The 24,702-nt window shown below is 39.9% G+C and overlaps 1 protein-coding gene across 9 annotated transcripts; it reads right to left on the bottom strand.

Moving 5' to 3' along the window:
- Positions 1-2,831: 2,831 nt before the first annotated feature.
- On the bottom strand, positions 2,832-24,632 carry CSTF2 (cleavage stimulation factor subunit 2). Of its 9 annotated transcripts, XM_045186566.2 has the most exons (19): positions 24,502-24,556; positions 23,345-23,423; positions 23,033-23,135; positions 22,922-22,948; positions 22,425-22,594; positions 21,620-21,756; positions 21,048-21,167; positions 20,797-20,934; positions 18,375-18,498; positions 15,476-15,541; positions 14,362-14,424; positions 12,027-12,086; positions 11,752-11,853; positions 11,247-11,388; positions 10,339-10,514; positions 9,733-10,055; positions 5,990-6,100; positions 5,123-5,248; positions 2,832-3,056 (listed from the first exon to the last, which is right to left on the bottom strand). In XM_045186566.2, the coding sequence occupies exons 3-18, from the start codon at positions 23,071-23,073 to the stop codon at positions 5,126-5,128; spliced, it is 1,923 nt and encodes a 640-aa protein (XP_045042501.2). In that variant the 5' UTR covers positions 23,074-23,135; positions 23,345-23,423; positions 24,502-24,556; the 3' UTR covers positions 2,832-3,056; positions 5,123-5,125. The 9 variants fall into 9 exon arrangements, with proteins under 9 accessions (XP_045042501.2, XP_045042502.2, XP_045042498.2 ...); XM_045186567.2 differs by lacking the exon at positions 22,922-22,948; XM_045186563.2 differs by lacking the exons at positions 22,922-22,948; positions 23,033-23,135 and having other exon boundaries at positions 24,502-24,632.
- Between the last annotated feature and the right edge of the window lie 70 nt (positions 24,633-24,702).

The raw sequence follows: 24,702 nt of genomic DNA, 5'->3' as shown, positions 1-24,702 counted from the left end.
GAATATAAATAGGCTTGAGTAGTTCTGGTGGAACTTTGCTAATTATCAAGGCACCTCATAACCTCTTGATGTTGGCCTGACGGAGAGAAATCATGTTCCCCTTTAATACCACTAGGCTGGAAGAGCCATAGGTTAGAGATAGGACACCAAGTATGTTCATATGAATCTGCAAGGAAACAGGTAGAGGAGGGCCAAATGGGCAGTCGGACTGCTTGTACTCTAAATTTGGTCCGTTTAAAACAAATTAGAACCTAAAAGTTTTAGGGTTTCCTATGTTTTAATTTCCCACAATAAATTTGGTTACAGGGTAGGTCTATAGGCTGGTGACTATCTGAAAGGTAGGATGAAAAGTATTTTGTACATTTGATTTCTGTTCAGTTTTTGTTTTAACTTGAACGTATGAAAAGTAGTGGCTTTTTTAACTTTTAAGGTTGATTACCCAGAATAAAGAGTTTTAGAACAAGGACTTCCAGCCAAGATGGAGGCGTAGGTAGATACACTGTGCCTCCTCACACAACCAAAAGGACAACAAATTTAAAAACAGAAAACAACCAAAACTGCCAGAAAAATCGAACTGTATGGAAGTCTGACAACCAAGGAGTTAAAGAAGAAACATTCATCCAGACCAGTAGATCAGTGGAGACAGGCAGCTGGGACAGGGAGGACTCTTGGCAAGGCAGTGGCTGGAACACCAGGGTAGGGGATGGCAGCCGGTCCAACATCTGAGTGCGGATAAACTGGGATGAACAATTGGGGAGCGAGACAGCCTGTGCAACCCTGAGTTTCAGCGCAGGGAAATAAAGCCTCAAAACTTCTGACTGAAAAGCATTGTGGGTGTTGCAGCAGCAGGAAAAACTCCTAGTCTCATAGAGTTCCTTGGAGAGACCCACAGGGTCCTAGAATGTACTCAAAACAACCCACCCAGGAATCAGCAACAGAAGGGGCCAATTTGCTTCTAGGTAGCAGAGGAAGTGACTGAAAGCCACCTGAGAGCTGAGCAAGCAGCACTGTTCCCTCTCAGGCCCCTTGCCCACATACAGCACCACAACGCAGCGACCTGGTTTGACCTGCCCTGAAGAACACCTAAGGCTCCACTCCTTACTATGTAACAGGTGCACTGAGACAAAAAAAATATGGCCCAAATGAAAGAACAGATCAAAGCTCCAGAAAAAGATACAACTAAGCGATGAAGAGATAGCCAACCTATCAGATGCACAGTTCAAAACACTGGTAATCACGATGCTCACAGAATTGGTTGGGTATGTGTGCAAAATAGGGGAAAAAGTGCAGGCTATGAAGTGAAATAAAGGCAAATGCACAGGGAACCAGCAGTGACAGGAAGGAAACTGGGACTCAAATCAATGGTTTAGAGCAGAAGGAAGAAATAAACATTCAACCAGAACAGAATGAAGAAACAACAATTCAAAAAAATGAGGAGAGGCTTAGGAACTTCTGGGACAACTTTAAACATTCCAACATCTAAATCATAGGTGTGCCAGAAGGAGAAGAGGAAGAGCAAGAAATTGAAAACATAATGAAGGAGAATTTCTCCAATCTGACAAAGGAAATAGACTTCCAGGAAGCCCAGGAAGCTCAGAGTCCCAAAGAAGTTAGACCCAAGGAGGAACACACCAAGGCATATTTTAATTACATTACCCAAGATTAAATAGAAAAGAGAGAATCTTCAAAGCAGCAAAAGGGAAAAGGAGAGTTATGTACAAAGCAGTTCCCATAAGATTGTCAGCTGATTTCTCAAAAGAATCTTTGCAGGCAAGAAGGGGCTGGAAAGAAGTATTCCAAGTCATGAAAGGCAAGGACCTACATCCAAGATTACTGTATCCAGCAAAGCTTTCATTTAGAATGGAAGGGCAGAGAAAGTGCTTCCCAGATAAGGCCAAGTTAAAGGAGTTCATCATCACTAAGCCCTTATTATATGAAATGTCAAAGGGACTTAACTAAAAAAATGATGATAAAAAATATGAACAGTAAAATGACAACAAGTTCACAACTATCAACAACTGAACCTAAAAAAAAAAAAACCCCAAAACTAAAACAAACTAAGCAACTAGAACAGGAACAGAATCATAGAAATGGAGATCACATGGAGGATTATCAGCAGGGAGGCAGAGGGAGGAGAACAGGGAAAAGGTGGAAGGAATAAGAAGCATAAATGGTAGGTAGAAAATAGACAGGGGGAGGTTAAGAATAGTATAGGAAATGTAGAAGCCAAAGAACTTATATGTATGAGCCATGGACAGGAACTAAGTGGGGAGGGGGGTGCAGGGCAGAGGGGGAAAATGGGACTACTGTAATAGTATAATCAATAAAATATTTTTAAAAAAACAAAAAAATAAAATTTTTATTAAAAGTTTTAGATCAGAGAAGTAAATGTCAATAGCCTCTTGTGTTGTTGACTAGAGCCAGTGGCTAATACATCTTTGTCTTAAATCTGAACTATGTATGTGAATAGACCTGCTATTGACAAAAAATGCACTTTGATATTGGGTTTTTCTAAACTAACTATACTGCTCTCCTAGGATCTTTGCATTGTTGGCCTCTGCAGGATTTTATAGTTCTAAGCATGTGCTATTGTCTTCCAATAAACTCAGAACTTCTAACGAGTTCTCAAAGGGTAAATCTTATTATTCCCACTGGAAGCAAACTCAGTAAAAACTAAGTTTCATGAAGAAGAATAAATGGTTAACTTAAAAGGAAAAACAGAGGTATGGCAACGTAAAATTAAAGTACAATTGCGGTAAGGGAAGAAAATACATGTCAGGTTTCACCCATGGTATCCCACTTTTTCAAAACAAAAAGGTCATGTATATCAATTTGCAGTATAGTAAAATTGTGTTCAAAGTTTATTTCAAGTCACAGAAAATATACAAACTAAGACAGCAGAATGGTCTGGTTTTGTTCTGTAAGATGATGGGAGTCCTCCACCTGGCACCAATTCGAATCATTCAAGGGTTAGGATGTGGAAGTCATCTTTTTGCAACATTTCGACAAAGTTATAGAATTAATTTCCAGATGTGTTGCCAGGTATTTTTGAAAACCTGTAAGGAAAAGTTGGGAGAAAGCAGTTAGAACTTGAGACAATGTTCTCTTCCCCAAACATCAGGAAAAAACATTTAAAAGGTCCGGGAGGGAGGCTGGGCAGAAGAGCAAAACACCAGGGGCAGATTCCTAATGTGTCTGCCTCCTGCCTCTCAAAAGTAATCGTCCTTTACAGCAGGGTTTCTCAACCTCAGCACTCCTAACATTTGAGGCCATATAACTTTGTTATGGGGGAGTGTGTCCTGTACATTATAGAATGTTTAGAGGCATCTTTGGTCTCTACCACTGAATGCCAGCAGCGCACCGTCCCCCTAAAGTTGTGAAAACCAAATATGTCTCCAGACATTTCCAAATGGCCTGTAGGGGGCAAAACTGCCCCTGCTTGACAACCGGTGTCCTAATGGTCATCGCATACAAGCCTGTCAGTGATAGCAGAGATGGATGACAGCAAGCGAGGTATATGATGGAGGGAGAGCCAATATTTTGGCTACTGTATGCAGATACCGGCAAATAAACATTAAAATCTTGCCTATGTAAATTGCATAGAACTACATGCACAGCACACATACACACACACAAATTAATGAAGGCTTAAAAAAATGGTAAAAACTGAGTAAGGTCTGTAGTCTAGTTAGCAATAATGCATCAGTGTCGACTTCGTGGTTTTGCATTACAGGCCAAAACGGTCCTGTAGGACAGCCTCTCAAGATGTTATCACTGGGGGAAGCTGCAGGAAGGGGACATGAGGTACTGTTTTTCCAACTTCTTGCGAATTTACAATTATTTCAAAATAAAAGGTAAAACAAACAAAAAACCTTGTCCTGTGATTTACGTGCAAGGCTTTGAAATGAGGTATCTCATAAGCAACAATTCATAATGAAAGACATTTTAGAAACATTTATACCTCCACTACCCAAAAACCATTTCCTCACATTGCAGGGAATGCCTTCTCTGGCATAAATTAATTAGAAAAAGTAAAAAAGACGAAGTGTTTTTTTATGTGTTCCTCTGAGTATAATAGGTACTCTATACTTTTACTGAAAGAAAATAGAATGCCCAGGGTATGTGAACTGGAAAATTAGAGTACTAGTCATACCGAAAGTCTAGCTAAGCATTCATCTATGACAGATATGATGTTTATCTCCAGTCTGGATGTTTTAATGACAGTATAAATGTGGATTAAAATACAATGTATTTAGTAAAGACTGTTAATTACTGCAAATGAATTCACTATTATATGATGATATATGGATGCAAATTATAATATGAATGGGGTAAAAAGGAGAAATTCAAGATGTGATATTTGAGGTGATACTGGGATAATGTGAATTTTAAAATGTTTTTACAAAACAGAATCGTTTATGAAATACAAGCTGTTGGGGGAAAATTTTTTAAAAGGAAACATCAATACATGTAATCAAGTTAGGTCACATGGTTAGGATTCTTTTTACCTAACCGATGAGCAAGAAAAATAAGGGCAGCAGTGTACAGCGCCCTCTCAAATGTACAGGGGCTGATGGTCATGGTAGACATTCAGTAGCTTAATTATGCGTTGCAGTACAGTTTAACCTCAAAATATTCAATATAAAATAAATACTGGAAACTAAAACATTTATACATTTCATTGAAATGCTTTGTATTCTTGCCGTTTTGATAGGACAGACTGCTATAAAGTAACACATTGATTGTGGAAGGATATACATCAAACTGTATTTAGAGGTTATGTCTGGGAATCGGGATTGAGGAAGCAGAGCTTTATTACCCCAAATTTTTTACATTTCTGTATTTGCTTAATTTTGTTACATTTGATTGTATATTACTTTTGCCATTAGGGAAAAAAAAGGTTTAAAAATATTGTAACCAATTCAAGAGCTGAACAAATAAATGCTCTGTAGCCTTCTGTTACTCTGCCAGGGGCCGACCTGCTGAAGGGTGAAGAGTCTAGCCGAGAGGAGCGCAGGCCTCAGGGAGTCTTGAGATCAGAAGTCTTGTTAGTTAAGATTGGAAGTATATACCCCAAATGCACAAGGATCTTGTCTGGTTCAGGCCAGATAAGCGTGCTCACCTTTCAAGGTGCTCCAGTGGATTTCTGTATTTGCTCCTTTAAGATCAGGATACTCTGCCTCTGTTCAGGAGGCAGCATGGCGATCTGGTCTGCGGTCAACTGAAGAACCTGCATGATCAAAGCAGCCTACGAAGAGAAAAAAGAATAGTGAGTGTTAATGAGTGAACATTAATGATGGCAGCTAAAAAAAAACCAAAAACAATACCAGCTTGTGTCCAAAAGGAAGGATATTTCACACGTTGACAACAGCCTCCCGGAAAATCAACCCAAAGCAAACAAGAAACCAAAACCAGCTGGTGAGAAAAGGCATAATGAAAAGCAAAAGTACAACAACAACAACATCTATGATTAGACGATTCAAAACAGACACCATTATGAACCCAAAGTTCTTGTGGAGTAAAGTGATATCCGTGGGCCCTGGGACATTTTCAGTTTTTAATCCTTTCCAACGTCTCTCCTTTTCACAAGTTTTAGGCCTTTACATCAGACATGAGCTCCTCTTAATGGTCAAATAGAGAAACAGAAAGACACTCATGGGGAATCTGCTACTGTTTTTAGGGATGAGCTTGAAAGGGGATGAACAAAAGGATTTGGATTTTCAGGTCAATTTGGCCTGCACAAAAGAACTGCTATTGGCAGATAAACCTAAAATGTAAGATTAGCTGCCAATTACATACACCCATTTAAGGATTCCAGGAACGGCTCGCAAAGTTTCAGGGTAACAAGGTCACAGTGCTCTGAGAGTAAACATCACTGCCAAGGGACTCTGAACACCCAGCACTGGCACAGTAACTAAAAAGAGGATTCCCAAGGATTTGTGCACATGGAGGCAGTCAGGCAGCGTTGCTTACCTTCTGTGTTGCTTACCTTCTCATGGTCCTGTGGAGTGACTTGGTTCTGGCCAGGACTAAAGCCACCAGGCTGGCCCCCACCCTGGATATTTGCCCCCTGCATGCCTGCTCCCTGCATGACTGGAACCTGTGGGCACAAAGAGAGATGGGCGATTTTTGGAACTTCTCATACAGGCAGCCAGAATTCAGCCATAGTAATGTTAAAAATATGATCTGATTATGGATATGAATAAGAAAAGCAAATTGATGATTCTGAAGATCATTTCCTATTGCTAGCAACGGCAGAAGGCAGGGTTCGGGCAGAGATCAACTAGCGAGTTAGACATGTTTGCTTACAACAGCTCCAGCATCATCAACGAGTATCACACAGCACAACTGGATACCATTAAATCAAGCAAAATTCAGCCACATAAGCACAGAGAACACAGAGCATCCTGGAAACTAGTGTTCAGTGGAAACAGAAATGAAAGCTGACAGGTTCTGGAGATAATGTATGCTGGTCCACTGGGAAGCTACATTCACAGGGACACCGCCTACCTCTAGTTCAATCAGATATAGGTTGTTCATCCCAAAGGGCCCTATCCCACAAGTAAGGCAGAGATGCTCCTAATGGCAGAGGCAGAAAGGAGATGGGAAGGCCTCTGGGGAAAAGATTGCTATTAGCCCAACATTTGCTTCTGGTAACTTTCCAGAGAGAATGTGCAGCAGATGCTAAATACAGACCAAGAAATATGACTGACCCGAATTAAAAGAACAAAGTGCAGTTATATCATACCTATTAGTATTTCAGATCTTTTGGTGAGTTCGCTCTTTGAGAAGACTACCATAACCCAAGGAAAGGCCTCAGAGACTCTAGAATCTGTGAAGATGTCCCTGTGCTGTAGTTATATGCGCGTTCAGGCATTCACCCAGAGCTTAGGTACTCTTGTTAAACACACATCGTTAACAAACTTGTTACCTGCTTCCCCAGCAGATTAGAAGCACCAAAGCATAAAAGAAACGTGGATAGACTGTTAGGAGGAGATACCATGACAGCAACGTGAGAAGCCAGGTGACAGCCTGACAGTGACGGAAACTAGCAACCAAACAGGAAATAACTCCTCTACTACAGCATATATAATAATGGATACATTTAATGATGACCTTGAATAATCAAAATGATTAAAACCATTTTTTGTATCCTGTTTAAGATGGGAAGAAAGCATAATGCACTTCACATGTTATTTCTCATCTAAGTAGTTTAATAAATTTGATAGAATGGTTTTATAATCCAGAACATTTACTTATATGCATGGACTCATTTCCTGAAGACCCCAGAGAGATGAAGTATTAGTACGGCTTTGTACAGCCTGCTAAACTATCACTTTCTGTTCTTTATCGATGCTGAATCCCCAGACAGATCTGATCTGTTACGGATCTGAAACATCTCTGAGAATAACCTTCCTGAAGCTTCAGTCAATACTAACTTGAAGTACTGTAGTGTGATGTAACCATTCACTGACTGCCATTTGAGGTTCCTAGAGTGCCTGTTCTAGGCAGATAAGTAATGACATGTGTGATCACACATCTAGGTTTGCCTAAGACAGTCCCGGATTAAATACTAACAGACCTCTTACTCACTCTCAAATGTCTCCCTGTCTAATATGTTACATAATCACCCCAGTAAGAATAATCCTTTTACTGATGAGTTTCCAACTTATGTGTGCTGGAGTTAATTTTAAAATCTGATTTGAAATTATCAATTAAGAATATACTGTTAAGTGAAAAACAAGGCACAGAATAGTGAAAGGAGTGAAACATAAAAATGTGTGTATATTCACATTTGAAAAATATGAGTATATATTCTTATTTGTTAGAAAGAAATATGAAACAATCTAATAAAAGCAATTATCTGTAGGAGATGGGGTTATAGGGGAGACAAGTACAGGGGAAGAAGTGAGGTTCTTATTGTGTATCTATTATATATGAATGAATACATTTTACATATTTATTTTTAAGTGTACACATTGACTTAAACCATTTTAAATGGTTTGAATGTAAATTACTTTCTCTACCTCAAATCTAATCAGCTTTATAGAACTGACTAAGAACTATGTAAGCCTAATATTGCAGGGTAATTACTTCAAGCACTAGCAGAGACAAAGGAGCAAGACATCCAGAAACAGTCTTCCAACCACTATTTTCAATGTCTTTCTCCACAGAATTATCGATAGAATTATATAAGCACATCAAGTAGTTATTTGTTGTCTTTCTCCCCAACTAAAATGCAAGCCCACAGGGGCGGGGACTTCTTTGGTTCACGCTGCTATATCCCTGCTACCTGTAGCTGTTTGGTACATAGTAGCTGCTCGATAAACATTTGTTCAATGACTGAATGAACACCTAGAAACCATTTTTATTATGAGGCTACTGACCATGGAGTGCACACACAATAAACATACAGGTCCGTGAACACATTTTTTAAACGCACAACTTGAAAAACAATAAAGAACAGTTTTCTTCTACATATCCCAGAAACAACATAATCGTGTTTCATTTTAAAGAGCGGGAGGCAGGCACACATATACCCATGCGCAATGTGCAGGTAATAGGGCAGAGTGGTACACTGGAAAAAAGAGTGGGTGCTATTCCTTGCTCTGCCACTTTTTACTTGTGTTAATTTAGACAAGTCACCTGAATTCTTGGGTCTCAGTTTCCAAACCTACAAAATGAGAGAAGTGGATGATTGACATGCTCTATTTCAGCTCTGACGTTCTCTCCTCTCTCTCCCTCCTCCCCCCCAAAGGGAGGAAGGAGGAAGGAAGACACAAAAGGAGGAAGGCACAGAAGCGTATGAAAGAGGAAAGAGAGACAGAATTGTGCAGAGGAAGGAGGAAAACATATATAGGAAAAAGGAAAGTGGAGGGGGGGCTAGACGTAGGGGTGTCCAACCCGTGGCCCAGGATGGCTAAGAATGAAGCCAAACACAAAATTGTAAATTTACTTAAAATATTATGAAATTTAAAATTTTCCATTAGTGTTTGTATATTTAATGTGTGGCCTAAGATAACTCTTTTTCTTCCATTGTGGCCCAGAGATGCCAAAAGGTTGGACACCCCTGGGAGGGAGATGAAGGTTCTGGCAAATAAAAACTCAGGGAAGATACACACCTCCCCATAACCAACTGGGGATAAAGAGGGAGGAGATGACAACACATAGACAATCACCGACAACCATACACTCTCACTGCTGGAGAGACACAAATACAAAGAAAGCAAAGATCAGAATTCAGTTACACAGGTTTAAGGTGAGCATTAATAACCTGCCTTTCACACTCACTGTTTATTTAGGCTATGCAATGAGAGCAAATTAAAACAGGTTTCTGTATACCTAAGATTATCTTTACATGCTCTTTATATGCTCTAATGCAGTGCCTTTTAGGGTTGTACATTAGAATCATTTGGGAGAAGTTTTACAAATGGCCCATGCCTAGATTCTACAGATATACTCTTTATCTCTAGATTTTCAGGGCCTCTTCTCTGAATGGAAAAGCTCCTGAAATTGTGGCACGAGGTTGCTGTTTTGGACTATATTATCTTAGTAATCAAAAAATCACCACCCTAAGGGACAGAGAAACTAAGGGAAGGGAGATTCTAATCTTCCCTTTCTAACAAGCTGACAAAGAGTCCAAATCAGAAAATAGTAATAATCAGGCTGAGTAAGTAGTTCCTGAATAGATCAAGATTTCACATAGAAGCCAGAAGTGAATGCCATACATACCTGTCTGGATCCCTGGGGGCCAACTGCCCCCAAGTTAATTGGATTGGGACCCTGCATCCCACTAGGTATAGGTCCTCTAGGGCCAGGGACTGGGCCCCTCGTGTCCATGCTTCTGGCCTCCATCCCTCTGACTTCCATCGCGCGGGCCTCCATCGCGCGGGCCTCCATCGCACGGGCCTCCATCGCTCGAGCCTCCATCGCACGGGCCTCCATTGCGCGGGCCTCCATCGCTCGGGCCTCCAATCCTCTGGCATCTAATCCTCTCGCCTCCATGGCTCGTGCCTCCATCCCTCTTGTGTCCATGCCTCGGGGATCTCTTCCGCCTATAAAGCAAGGTGCAAGAAAACCACTGTGTAGTTATTCACCTTTATTATAAGAAGAATGAACAATCCAAGAAAGTCAGAAACCAATTCCTTTAGTCACATTTACCTCCAACTACAGCAGACTGCTTTCTCCTCCCCAATTTCTCAGATTTGCAGATAAATCTTAAAAATGCTTGCCAACCCTACTGTTCCAGCATTCTTTATTCCCGATTAAGCCTAAGATATCTGGGTTTATCACCAACCCACAACTGCCAGGCAGTGCTGTGCCATGGTCCGCACTTACCTCTGCCATCCAAGGGTGGACCCCTCTGATCTAGCATGGGTCCTCTTGGCTCTGCCATTAGAGGTCTGGGCTCGGCTAATGGCCCTCCCCTCATCTCATGTGGGGGCGGGCCACGGACGTCATGGCCCGGGACATGGTGCATGGGTGGACCCTGATGAGGTGGTCCCAGGTAACCCCTACAGATGGAAAAAAATGTTATATTTTAGAACCGAACCCAAAAAATAAGACAAAATTGTCAACCAGAAGATCACTGAGTAAAAATCAGACAAGAACTGATGCAAACATCAGTATAAGAGTGCTAAGAGAGTAACACCAAACAAGCTGAAGAAAAGCTTTGGAGATATAAATCAACATATTCCAGAAATTCATATTTGGTCAGGGTACTCATAATTAAGGAGAAATTAATGCATATCCATTATATATAGTGAGTAGGCAGTATAGTGCTGAAGAACATCGTTACCATATGAGTTCAAATCTAAGCTCCACCACTTACTAGTTGTGTGATCTCGGGCACAGTTACTTAATTTCTCTCTGCCTTAGTTTCTTCATTTGTAAAATGGGACTGATACTAGTATCAATCTCATAGGTTTGTGTGGATTTAATGAGATAACCTAAAAGTACTCAGAACAGAGCCAGAGGCATAATCCCCATTAATATCAATTATTATTTTATTATTATTATTATTGCCACTATTATTACTACTACTACCAAGAAGCAATATAAATTTTTCCTATTTAGGTATGTGTGCTAAAATTTCTAATTTCTGAAGATGGGAGTAGCCATGGTTCGTTCAAAATGACACACCCAACTACACAGCTCTGCCCAAGGAGAAGTATGGAAAGACTTTGTTCTCAAAGTAAGGGAAAATTCTGATTTGTCTAAGATTTTAGTGCTATGTCATTGCTTACCTAGGCTCTACCTCTCCAGTTACAGAAAGTAAAGTGCCCCCACGTGGGTCATTTGGAGCATCTCCTAACAGACCTCGAGGAGTTGGGATGTTGGCAGGCAAGGGCCCACGCTGCATAGCTGCTCTGGGGTCTTGCATCGGCACTGACAGGGAAACAAACGGGGAGTTACTGCTGTGAAGGACACACAAGGAAACAAGAAATGACTCTATATACCACTGACAACATAATTCAGACACCTTAGAGTGGGTGAAACCTCACCACAGCAGACTCCTCTTGCAGCTCAAGAACAGAAGCAGGGTGTAGGCAGAATCTGTACCATGTCAGAGGTATGGATGGAATTATATAAAGAGCAAACTGGGGAGCAACCTGCCAAGGACTAGCACTGCAACCTGAAGAAACTTATGCTCCTGGTTTTCCTTATAATCAATCTTAGGTCAAGGACCAAAGTCACAAAAGAGAGGTAGGGTCTTGGCATATGCGAACACTGCCATGGCTCTGCAAGAACCTGCTGTCTCCTTGCAGACTGCTATTCCATCCAAGCCTCCTGACACCAGTAGGGAGGGAGTACAGCCTCGGACAGATGCCCATATCATCCATGTTCTCTGCCCTGTGTGAAGAGGTCAATCTTAGGCTTGTGGCCCCAACAGGAGGAAGTTAAAAACCCATAACACTACCCTTTTGGGTTCTGTACATGAGGATGACTGCCAAGCAGCCCTTGTCCTCTCAACGTCCCACCCTGAACACCACAAGCAAAAGGAAACCCACAGATACAATGGGTACCTTGAACTCGCTCAATTGATGCAGGCCCGGCAGGTCCCACGGGCGAGTGCTGTAGGCTTCCTAGGCGAGCGTTCAGTTCAAAAGGAGAAAGAGCAGACACTTAAAGAGCTTGCATACCCATGCGGAACATACACATACAGACACTGGAGATTTACACGTTAAGGTAAAAAGCCAAGACTTCGTTAGTTTGCTCCAGGCTACAAAATCTTCCTAAACTATTTGTCTTCGGAATCTGAAACTGTTCTGCTTTGATCAGCTTGCTTCTGAAGCTGACACCTCTGGGCCACTGATTTCATTTGGGTAGGAATAACCATCCACTTTCAGTTTTCACCTCTGCTACTTACTATGACTCCCCTAAATCGCCTTATGATTTCATTAAAAAAAAAGAAACCAAAATATAAAAAGGATGGTTCTGAATCTCTAACTTAGGTAAAGAACAGAAATATATTTCATAAGTAAAAATGAAAGAAATTATACTGAATGTGGAAGGCAAGATTTATTCTGGAGACTCCCATAGCACCAAACGGGGAAAGGGCAGTGCACGAACTTTAGACAAGGAAAGAAAGCATCACTCCTCAAGAAACACTGCGCCCCTGCAAGTCCTTGATAATAAACAAACATCGTGATAAGAGCAAACAAAGACTAATGAGATGACAAGGGCACTAACACTAAACAAAAGCGGCAGAAGGCAAAAGGAAGTATCTTCTTAAACATTTCGCTGTCTCCTTTCACCATGAGAAATGTGCGAAAGAAACAAAGATTCCAAGAAAAGAAAGCCAAACTACAAATGGAAAGATTCTTGCTTTCCCTGCTGGTATTGAAGGAAAACTATAAAACAAACTCATCTCACTCTGTCTCTTCATGAACGCAGCCCTGATATACCTTCAAAACTTGAGCCATTTCCCTTTGTTAACTTTTGACCAGAAAAATATGAAGATAACTATAGCAGGAAGGAAGATGCCTTATGGAAGTACATATTAAAAAGCTCTAGCTTGAGTAATGGCTTGGGGGAGAGCTAAAAGTATGACTGAAACCCCAATTCCTTCCCATGAATACAGACTTCGGGATACACACACAATGTACTGATTAGCCAATGGGGGTGAGGCGCAACTGCACAAAAACTTGGGATGCTCAGATGAGGTATTTAGCCAACAGCTTGCCCTACTATCGACTGTCTGGCAAGATTATTAGTTCTGTCACTTCAGTAACCAACCCCAGTGTACGCAGACAAGGAGTAAGTATACAGTCCTATTTCTTAATATTTTGCTTAAAAATAGGTTTCACTTATAGGCCATATGCTAAGAAGTAACTTAAGCTTCTCTATGACTGTCCAAAGAAAATATATTTGGAAGTTAATAGAGGTGGTGTGGATTGAACAAAAGAGGCTAGATTCTAGAATTAGAGACTTCAGAATCTTAGCTCTGTCACTCACTAGCTGGAAGAGAAGATGAGCGCACCTAGTCCCATCTGTGTTGCTCAGGTGTCGGCACTTACTTACCACGTCCCCTTCAGTAAATAACTCAGTACTCTGAGCCTCCATGTCTTTACCTGAAAACTGAGGTGCTGCCCCTAACTTACAGGTTGTTTATAAAAATTCACCTGACTGGGCTACAATATGCATTCAGTTTTCCTGGTTAGTTCTTTCTGTTTTCTCACTGTCTCTTCTCCTAATGTTGTTTTCAACGGAACCATTGCATTTCCTTTTCTTTAAATTCCAGTAACATAGAAAAATCGCATGGAGATTTTGGAGTGTCTACTGTTGTGGTATCCAGTGTTCCCGCCACAACACAATATACACCTATCAAGTAAGCTTCGTAGACCTTTGGTACCTCCCAGTTTCCTCTAGGGTTTCAATTTAGTATTCTGCATATCCAGCCGCATATTACAAACTCATTATTAAAATTTCTTACTAAACCACCAAATACTTATACAGGGAGAGCAAACATGTCAACAGAATCATTAGACTGTCAGGAAAAGGTGATATAAACTAAATGGCAACAAAGGATTCATCTGTTTCATCATCGATTCTTGTAGAGCTAGGCTCCGAATCCCTAGATGGAAAGTCTAGAGCAGAGGCGTCCAGCTGAATTTCCTACAGTGATAGAAACGTTCTATCTCTGTAACATCCAGCAGGGCGTCCCCGAGCCCACTGTGGCTGCTGAGCAGTTGTAATGTGGAATTGAATTTTATATTTTACCTAATTTAAATTTAATTTTAATTGCTTCAACATGCGAATATCTATACGTGGTTAGTGGCTTCCATATTGCCATCTTAGACAGTGCAGTGAACATTTCCAAGTCCAGTTCTCATTAATCAGATATTACTAGTTATTTACCTTGTGCTCTCTCCATGGACACCGGTCCGCCTCCTGGAATTCCAACCTGCGCCTGCATTCCTCCTAGAATATAAAGGGCAGGAAAGACAATACACATTAGAACAGTGGGAAAAAATTAACACAGTGGCTGAGTTAACAAATTTCCTCTTTCTGCCCGAGAAGCAGAAACCTACAAAGGAAGATAACTACCACCAAACAATGCAGCTATATAGAAGACAGAAATTTGTTAGTATACTTTAAGCTTAGGTGACATAAAAGTGAATTAAGTAAGAATATTTAATCTCACTGGTTACCAGTACCTTGGCAGGCAGTTCTGTAATGCAGACCAATGGCACCCAACCATGTAATTTCTCTCCTAGGAGACCGTACTGTTTCTGGGGTATTTTGTAAATGTGTGGGTATACCGTTTCAGTTGTAACAAAGATTTGTGGGGACACTGCTGGCATTTAAAGAGAAGCTAACGGGGATATTTCAATGTATGAGATAGTTCCACAAAATCAAGAATTATCCTGTCTTGCAAAACTTTCAAATGTCTCATTGAACATTCACACAAATGAAAATGTTTATAGTCATCCGAACTTAAAACCTAGGTCTGTTTCATTTGTAAACGAAATGGTCTTTGCAGTGACCGAGTAAGTTACGGGTACTATATTTTGTTCTGTTATGAACTGTAGTAGGAGTTTTCACCATTTCAGAAAATCACATCCCCAGCGTCAATAGTCCTTATGGTATCTGAGTTGCCAAAAAAAAAATACCCGCATCTGTCTACATCTATAACTTTGACATTCGTGGTACACGTGCAGGCATCTGACCGCTACCTTTTGTTTTCTAGTGTAGTTTTGCCTGAACACCTGCATATTAAAAATTATTTTTTGTTATAAATTAATTTCGTTTAGTATATCCTTTATAGTATAGTTAGGGAATTATGCTGATTTTCTTTTTGGAAATCATATTAAGTAGGTAATATCAAGTGTGCATTTCACTTCAGGATAGTAAAGAGTCGCTGCAAAGTATCTTATAAAGAGGGAGCACTAGGTCTAATAGAGTTGAGAGCCGCCGGTCTAGTCTAACCAGTCAGGGTGTGATGACTGCTATATGAAGAATAATCATGTACCATAAGTCCTTGTCTGGTCCTTTGCACATAGAAATACTTCTCTTTTCCTCAAAGGAACAGTATACGCTGTGAGTGGGGAAAGCAGACAAGGTCAACTGTTTGCAGTCATTAATATCAATACTTAGCTACATTACCAAGTACACTTCACATTCTCTTATTCCATTTAACATGCCAGGTACCAAAGAGCCCTGGATAAAAAACCTGAACCTGTGCTAGCCCCAGTCCTGCTACTAAATGCGATTTCAAATAAGTAATTTGATAAAATGACCATTATTTCCAGGCTTTCTCATATGTAATACGAAAGAACTGGCCTAAACCACTGGTTCTTAGAATATGGTCCTCAGTCCAGTGGATTCATCATCACAAAGGACTTGTCAGGACTGCAAATTCTCAGGGCCCTACCTCAGACCTGCTGAACTAAGAGAATCTGGGGGTGGGGACCAGCAATTTGTATTTTAATAAGCTCTGCTGGTGAGTCTAACGCACACTAATGTTTGAGAACCACAGGTCTAATTGATTTCAAAGCTCTCTTCTAGCCCTAACATTTTGATTTATTCAGACCGCTCACCAAAACAATATAAAGATTTAGGATCTGAAGACTGTAGTGGCAGAAGGAATTATGGGTATGATTTCTCATGTTATAAACTATCACATAATGGCACTTTCATTGTATGCACTAGCTTCCCAGAAATTAAATTGGTGGGTCAAAATGTATGAATCTTTACTTTGAGGCTACTTCCTCAAACGGCTGAAAAACTTCACATTTCCACCAGCAATGTAGTTAATGATGCCACATTTCCCATCAATAGTGTCATCTCTCTTTCAAACTTATGCTAGTTGGATGGGTTTAAGTAAAACAAAATTTTGCTATTTAATTTACAATCTCAACTATACATGCATTGGTTCTTGTTGCCATTTCGATGTACTGTTCTATGAAGTGCCTACTTATTTTCTTTGCCTACTTTCCTAGTGGGCTATTCTTCTCATCAACTGTCAAACAGCTTTGTCCAGGGTATCTCAAAACTCTTAGTGAAGTTTGAAGTTTTAATAATTTCAGAAGTATGAATGCTACAAACTCACAAAAAATATCACTTGAAAATTCATTTACACTTAATATCAACTTTTATATACTTATAATTCCCTCTTCTTGATCTAGTTTTTTAAAATTATTTTTATAATTCTTTAAAACTAGAATTTAGAGTTCGTTAATTCTTTAATAATGTAGGCATTTCATGATATTCATTTTCCTTTAAGTACTGCTTTCACTATTTCCCATACTTTTTTATATGAAGTATAATACTTTTTGTTGTCTTCTAGATAATTTTAAAATTTCTACTTTTCTTTAATTCAAAAATTACCTCGCGTATTTTTCCAGTAAAGGTTTTATTAGGTACCTTTTATTTATTTCTAATTTTATTGGCTCATAATCAGAGAATGTAGCCTATACATACAACCTTTGTGTTTTAAAATTTGTTTTTATTTTATGGCTAAGTACATGGTCCAGTTTTTTGTTTATTTGTTTGTTTGTTTTACTGTGCCATGGTCACTTGGGGGTGGGGGGTGACTCCTCCAATCAAAAGATGTAAGGTGCCCTCTATATATTAAATCAAGCTTATTAATTCCATTATTTTATTCCTTAATGTCCTTTTTAATTTTTTGTGCACTAATACAATGCTACTCAAAGGGTGGTCCCCAGACAATGCTGAGCCACACTTTGTGAACTCTATGTTAACAGTTCATGACAATGTAAGTGCAGAAACGGAGAGCGGTCACTTAGAAACCTTTGTAGCTATTTGACACTGCTGTGACATCCAAGTGCACGGTCAGTGTGCTTGTCCCACTGAACAGGGTATTTGGATGTTTTTCAACTCATGTAATCGGCTGCACACTTGTCATGTATAGTAGCAGGACCACATTACAACATTTTTAAGGTAAATTATGCACCTATATTTCATGAATGTATAAAATACAGAATCTATTTCTTTCACTGAAAGGTAATTTAAGTTTAACTATAACACTATAGGATAAATGAAAGCTGTGAGTTGCTGAAATTTCTGTAAAAATCTCTTCTTCCATTACTTGTTAACTTGTCTCTGTACAAAACAGAGCAATTTAGATGCGAATTATGCCCCAGGAGTCGTGTTGCAGTCAATCTCTCCCAGACGAGATAAACTAACAAGAAGCAAGTGTGCTGTATAAAAAACTTTTAATATTGATAATACATTGTGTATTCATATAGGTGTTTCATATGGGGAATCATTATTTCATGCATAATTTCAGTTACAACTGTTGAATGACAAAAAGCTAAAAGTGCAATAGCAATACTCTATTAGTTCCCATGTATACTTTCAACGAACACACGCCATTTTCAAAATTCTGTTTTCTTTCTGTTTTTTGGTCTGACTTAATGAAATGCAATTTTATAGCTGTTAAATATGAAGAAATGTGTCCATGTATTCTGTATCTGGTTTCTTTTTTTTTCATGTGCTTTTACCCGAATCTGTCTCCGGCTTTTAATGGAAGAATTCAGTCTTTCACACTTAGTAAAATAATGACTAAACAAGATTTTATTCCTTCCCCCTTACTCTACATTTATTATTACTTACTTCACAATATCATTTTCTTTTCTCTGTCTTTGCTGCCTCAGTCTAGTTACGATTCATTCTAATTTTCCCTTCACTAATTTGGAAGTGTTGCTGTACCTTTCCCCTTTTTGTCCTTTTCCCTGTTCTCATCATCATACGTATAGGATTTGTATATAAGAAATCAACTATTTCCTCCTCCTGGGATATATATTTCCTAGTTGTATATTAATTTTATATCAAGATCTATCCCATTTGCAATAAAAAAAAAACTTCAGCAAAATTCCAAAATGGTGAAGACCCTAAATGAAACGTACCTCCAGGAGCTAAGGAACCGGGGCCAGGTCCTGTTACAGCTGCTGGTATCTGCCCCGGCGCTGGAACTCCAGCCTGCAAAGAAGCTTGCATCAAAGGAGGTGCACCATTGACATGCATTCCGCCCTGAGCAAGAGAAAAAGCACAGTATGTAGATATTTCTGTGAAGTCGCAATATACAAAGTTTATGACCTTAAAGAACTCTTCAAATTGATACCCCCAAATATTCTACCAAATATCCTTTTTCTATAGCATGTCTGAGGAAGACTGAGGTTTATAACAAATTTTGAACAGAAGATGCAATACACATGAAGAGCCTGCTGTAACACAGTTAAGGTGGGCCATATGCTAAAAGTTGCGGTTGAGAAGTTCTTATTTGCGTGCAGAGGCTACATGCAGCACCTATTGTTGACTTCATGACTGGGGCCTGGCAATAAGAGTAAAAAAAAATAAGTGCCTTGAACCGAAGGAGAAAAAGAGGAGACTGGGACATTTTTATAAAGAAACTGAGGGCAGTCTTCATTTTTAAGATTTTTTAAAAAAAATTTGACCAATCTTTTCTCATCCCAGTCCTGAGATATAATTTTGGTTTAGGGGGAATGTTAACTTTTTTAATGCTACATGAAAGCTCCTGGAGGGAAACCGACTGTTATGTTTTCACCTGTGTATTCCCCAGAGAACTGAGCAGTTCCTTGGAATAGAAAAAGCTCAAAAAAGAAAGAATAATAGCTGTTATTTAAAACAAATCAATATACTTTCAGAAAACACAAACGATCTCTAGAACAGAAAGTTGTACAGTGAGGTGATTAAGAGAAAAAAGGCTAAGAGGTCACAGAAAACCAGGTTTAGATCCTGGATATTCCACTTACAATTATGCTGTTTTGGGATCGGTTAACCTCTCTGGGTCTTAATTCATTTCATTCTATTTCTGAAAAAATATTTATTGAGTTAGAGCAGGGGTTAGCAAACTATGGCCCATGGGGCAAATCTGGCCTACTGCCTCATTTCATAAAGTTTTATTGGAACACAACCACGCACATTTGTTTATGTATTGTCTGTGGCTGATTTCACAACTCCAAGGACAGAGTTGCGTAGTCAAGACAGATTCCACAGCCCGCCAAGCCAAAAATCCTTACCACTGGGCCATTTACAGAACATGTTTGCCAACTCCCACCCTAAACCTTTATATGATCCACCCAAGTTGTTTGCCTCTGCCAATCTGATAGGTGAAAAATCGTAGCTTTTTGTACTTTGTTTATACTTATCTTTTTGAGGTTGAACACTTTTTCATATATTTAATGTATATTTGTATTTCCACTTTTGAGAACCGTTTATGTCCATTGCAAACTTTTCTACTGCATTATTGGTAATTTTCTTACTAATTTACAGGTCTTTTCAGCTTATGAAAAATTCCAGATATATAAAATGTATAGAAAATAAAATTAACCATGCAGCTTAGGAAATAAATTATAGGCACAACTGCAATCTCCCACATGGTCTTCTCCAATTGTACCCCGCGTCTCCTTCTTAGACAACCACTTAAGAATTGGTACAGATGTTTTGAAATTTTACGTAAATCATTATATACTAAAGCTATTCTTTCCAATTCACTCAACATGTTTTTGGGATATATGCAGACACATACATCCCCTATTTTGGGAATGTTTCCACATTCACTTATTTTCACTTCTGTATCGTATCACGCTTTTAAGTTATCTGTATTGATACCATGTATCCTAGTTCAACTTCATTGCCATATGGAATTGTGTTTGTGAAAGCCAATCATGGTGACATAATGTAGTTTATTTAAAATTCCATTCTGCTGATGTGTATTTAGGATGTTTCTAATTTTTCACTATAATAAGGTAGCAACGAACATTCTTAAACATGAGTAAGGGCTCTTTAAGTAATAAACCTATTGTTCACGTGTATGACAAATACAAGTTTTTCCCAAGTTGTCATCTGTCTTTGGTGTTTCTTTCTTTTTCTCCATATAGAAAATTTTCAGTTTTCACATGTATTGGGTTTTCATGGTTTCAGTTTTGTGTCACACTTAGAAAGCTAGGTTTTTACTTTTTTCACTGGAAAGAATGGAGATAATAAGAGTGCCACCCTCATATGATCGCTGTATTAAATGAAACAATGTGTGTAAAATAACAAAGTGCCAACCCCAGTGCTACGCGTGCAGACACACAAAATCAGCCTATCAAAGGGGCTTACAGGAAGGACTTCTTTGTTTCGCAAACTAGGCACTAAATCTATATGCATTCAGAAGCCATGTAGTCTGCAAACTAGAAACTGCTTCTATGCCTGAAAATTGAAATTACCATCTGGCTCCCGACCATTCTCCTTTCAATATACCCTCCTAAAGTTAAAATGACATTCTAAGACAGATAAAAAAAAATTTAAGGGGTAAAGCCCTACCAAAGACTGGGCCCCAGGGGCCTGAGGATTCTGCTGGTTCATTGACACATTGGATCCTGAGGCAGGCCCAGCGCTGTGGACTGGCTGAGGGTTGCCTGCAATGAGTGTTGGGATATTTGTCTGGCGATGCAGAATTTTCTAAAAAGTAAAAAGACAAATATGAGCTGTCTGTTTAACAAAGCAATCAGGTAGTTCTTACCCTCGCTCAAGGTCTACCCCGGCATTTCCATAAAAGAACCAGAGGCACTCACCAGGGCAATTTCTGGATCCACAATTCTCATCACTACCTGAGCTTGTAGCAAAGCATATGCCAGTTGAGGATTTTGGAGCAACATGTTCCGTGCTTCCTGGGGACTGTTCTGGACACAGAGCTGAGGAAATAAACAGAATCACCGTCAAGTTCAATACTTATTACTTAAAAACCAATAGTGATTTAGAGGCATTCCCATCTGAGAAATGTCATAATGTAGTGGTTTTTGCACAGCACACAAAATCTTGGTCATGGCAGGCAAGAGAAGAGGCATTTCAAATACCATAATACCATCATTTAGGGAAAAATCCACATTTTACTCTCTACATCTGATATCTGTGGGCCACAAAAACCCAGCCAGGTTGTGTCGGTGTGTTTGTGTACTAATGGAAAGCTCCTTGCACAAAATGTAAAGAGTACCATGCACGCACGGAATAGCGAAAGTGCAAGACATGGTGGTCAACGGGCACGCCTTCTACTCCAGCGAAGGGAATCATTTCCATGAACTTTATCAATTAACTCTTGAACATTTGATGTGATTGGATTTATTCATAACTTAATGCCTCCTCCCACCTTCATCTGTTTCATCAGCTCAAACATCTGCTCTGGAGGAAGACTGGCAACTGCTTTGCTAATGGACTCAGGGGCATCCTCAGGACTGATGGTCTCTCCATAAGGTGACTCAATGACAGGGGCACCAGTGCCAAGGCCTGATTGGGAAGAAAGTACAAAAATGTTAAGGAGGCAAAATAAAGAGCTAAATCATTTTAAGTATCTACTTTCCAGAGCTGCTATAAGGACCCGCTGATAACTTTAAATTCTCTGGAGCTGAGAAATAGGTGATTTGCAAGTCTCTTATTTCTGTGGGAGAAGTGACAGAGTGTATTTTCTGCTCTCAGAGTAAAGCTTGGACCACGATAACATAGGTGGACCCAAATTAGGGATTGGGCATGTCAATTTCCTTTGACAAGCACTTTCTGAAGCAAAAGGTTTAAATAGAAAAAGATGCTAATTTCTAAATGGAATTCCTGGATCTATAAGCTCAAAAAAGCCTTAAGAATGCCTTAGTATCCCCACCAGTTACAGATCTGGCACCACAGTCACAGGAATGGCAAACACCAATAATATAATTAGTGCTACTAACCGCTTGGTAAGCCTGAATTCATTTTCAGTTGGAATTAACTCCTCGGCAACTGAAGGATTTCTAAAGTCAGCTTTACCTTGTTTTTCAAAGATATACACTTCCCTGATGTAGGCACCTCAGATGGGTCAAGTAAAGAAGTTGTGTGAGCAGATGCTAAAACATACCATGAATGGAAAATCTTCATTGTTACATCTTTACTACCTCATGCTGCATACAACTTGGGTTTATACTCACTCTTCAGCTCTTCTTTGTTCTTTTCACTAGCAGCATTGTCCACTCGAAGTGCTCTCCCACTGAATTCACGCCCATTCAGGTTTCTCATGGCACTAAGTGCTGTCTCTTGGTCTTGGTATTCACAGAAGCCATAACCCTTTGGCTTTCCTGTCTCCCTATCATATACCAACCTAAAGAGCAGAACCAAGTATCAGGCATAAATGTTACATACACACTGGGTTCTTGCAAGCAGTGCCATGTTCTAATTTGGCGAACTATAAGGCAAATAACTTTATCACTCTGACTTTCTCACTGAAACATTTTTTAAACATTTAAAAAACTAATTACAGTTCTTCCCCCAGCTCAGCTGATAAGAATGGGATGCTAATAAGGATCAATAGCTTCTCTGTGACTAGTGAGGGGTCCTGCTCAATTCGGCGTGGTAGGGAGAGCCCACACTCAACAGTGTTGTTGGCAGAAGTGACAATAACCGGGGTGGTTGGGTAGAGAATGCTCACAGCTCCACAGGCTTGAGGTTGTAGTCACTGTTGGAGAAGGCACATTTTTTTGCTGGACCGTGTGCATGTGCAGCAGATTCTGGAGAAAACTCAAACCAGTTACACACATACCTGGCCGACCCTGAAGCTGGACACATGTGCATAGAAAACATAAAAGGCCCAGGAGAGTAAAAGCCTGGGCATACTTGAAAACGGCATGAACTTTGAATGCCGCCTGCATCAAAAAAAAAAAAAAAAATGAATCTTTTAGTAAAAATGAATGTAAATTGTATGGTATGTGAATTATATCTCAGTAAAGTTGTTACAAGAAAAAGAAGGATGCATGTGAAAAGTCACCAGTAAAAACCTTGCCATTATCACTAAGGGCCAAATTTTTGGTAATTTTTAAAGAAACTCCCACCACGTAGTGAAAGGGAATCGCACCTGAAACTAACAACGGGTCCAACTTCAGAAAAGATGTCCTTTAACTGCTCTTCAGTAGCCTCGTATGGAATGTTCCCCACTAAAAAAGAAAATAGGTAACATTAAAATTCTGACTTTGTAACCTAGATCTTTAGCAACAAAGTAAACAGTTTCTATGTTATCAGGGAAAATGTAACGACAGGCTTGAAATACAGTGCTCCTCCAATGCCAGTTCCATGATACTCCCTTACACGGAATTTCAATCTTTGCTGACTTTAACTGCAGGAAAAACCAACCACTGACACGAAATACAAAAAGTGTACAGTTGTAAATATCAGTTCTCAGACTGATCTAAGTAGTTACATTTTCCTTAACTTTGGCGAAAATACTTAGGCATTGTTATGTAACTAAAAGTCTGCAAGTCTAACAATAACTACTAAAAATATCAATATTGTAACCGGTTCATATGCCCACATTTACACACACAGTCTCAAAGGAGAATGACCACGCATGTACTGGAAGATGTTTAAAAATTGAACTGTTTTGTCATACTCCTTTAAAACGGTGCTTTAAAATCACAACACACACTTAAAAAGAAATAACTTATTTCGGCTGAAACGGTTACTTGGAAGAGATCTGATCCTTTCAAAATTGCTTTCGCGAGGTCTTAATCGTTCATTCATTTACTTTCAATCTACCTTGAAACGCCAGGTAGCCGCTATCAACGAACTACTCAATAAAATGTAACGGGCTCTAAGCACAGAATGAAAGTTCTTATAAGAGGGCTGGAAGTGGATACAAGTGTCTATACCCTCACCACATAAACTGTATTCTGAAACAGGGGGTGAGAAGTAGTATGGGACACTTGCCAAGCGCCCTCGCTTCTAGAAAATAATTGAAGCTAGCAAATGAATGAAAGGAGAAATGCATAGAAGCTGAACGCTAGTTTCACTTCCTCAGCCACGTCGTGGAAAGGCTGCCAAACCCTGGGAGAAGGGGAACATCACTTTGCCCACGAGTCCACCAGCTTCGGCGCCCCACTAGTGAGGCAGGTAGAGCTGAACGCCTGACGGAGCAAAGGCTCCCAAGGCTATTCGAGAGGTGCAGGGGACGTCCCTCGCCGCTCACCGACTCTGTCTGCCCCTCCCCGGGGGTTGGCAATGACAAATTCCTCTTACCGAATACCGAACGTAGTGAACGATCTACCGCAGGGTCTCTAACGTTCAAACCCGCCATCGCTCTTTTTGCGGCTTCCGGTGAGCCCGGGCACACTTCAGTACTGCGCGTGAGCCCAGAGACCCACACACTGTCGCGCTGCTCCTGAACCGGAAACGCCTGGGCTGGGCGGACGCTGGGCCCCTCCCCCGGCGTCGTTGCGT

This window comes from Desmodus rotundus, chromosome X (genome assembly GCF_022682495.2).
Source record: "Desmodus rotundus isolate HL8 chromosome X, HLdesRot8A.1, whole genome shotgun sequence".
Lineage (NCBI taxonomy): Eukaryota > Metazoa > Chordata > Mammalia > Chiroptera > Phyllostomidae > Desmodus > Desmodus rotundus.
Note: the sequence above shows the minus strand (reverse complement) of the source record. Positions and strands in the feature narration are given on the sequence as shown.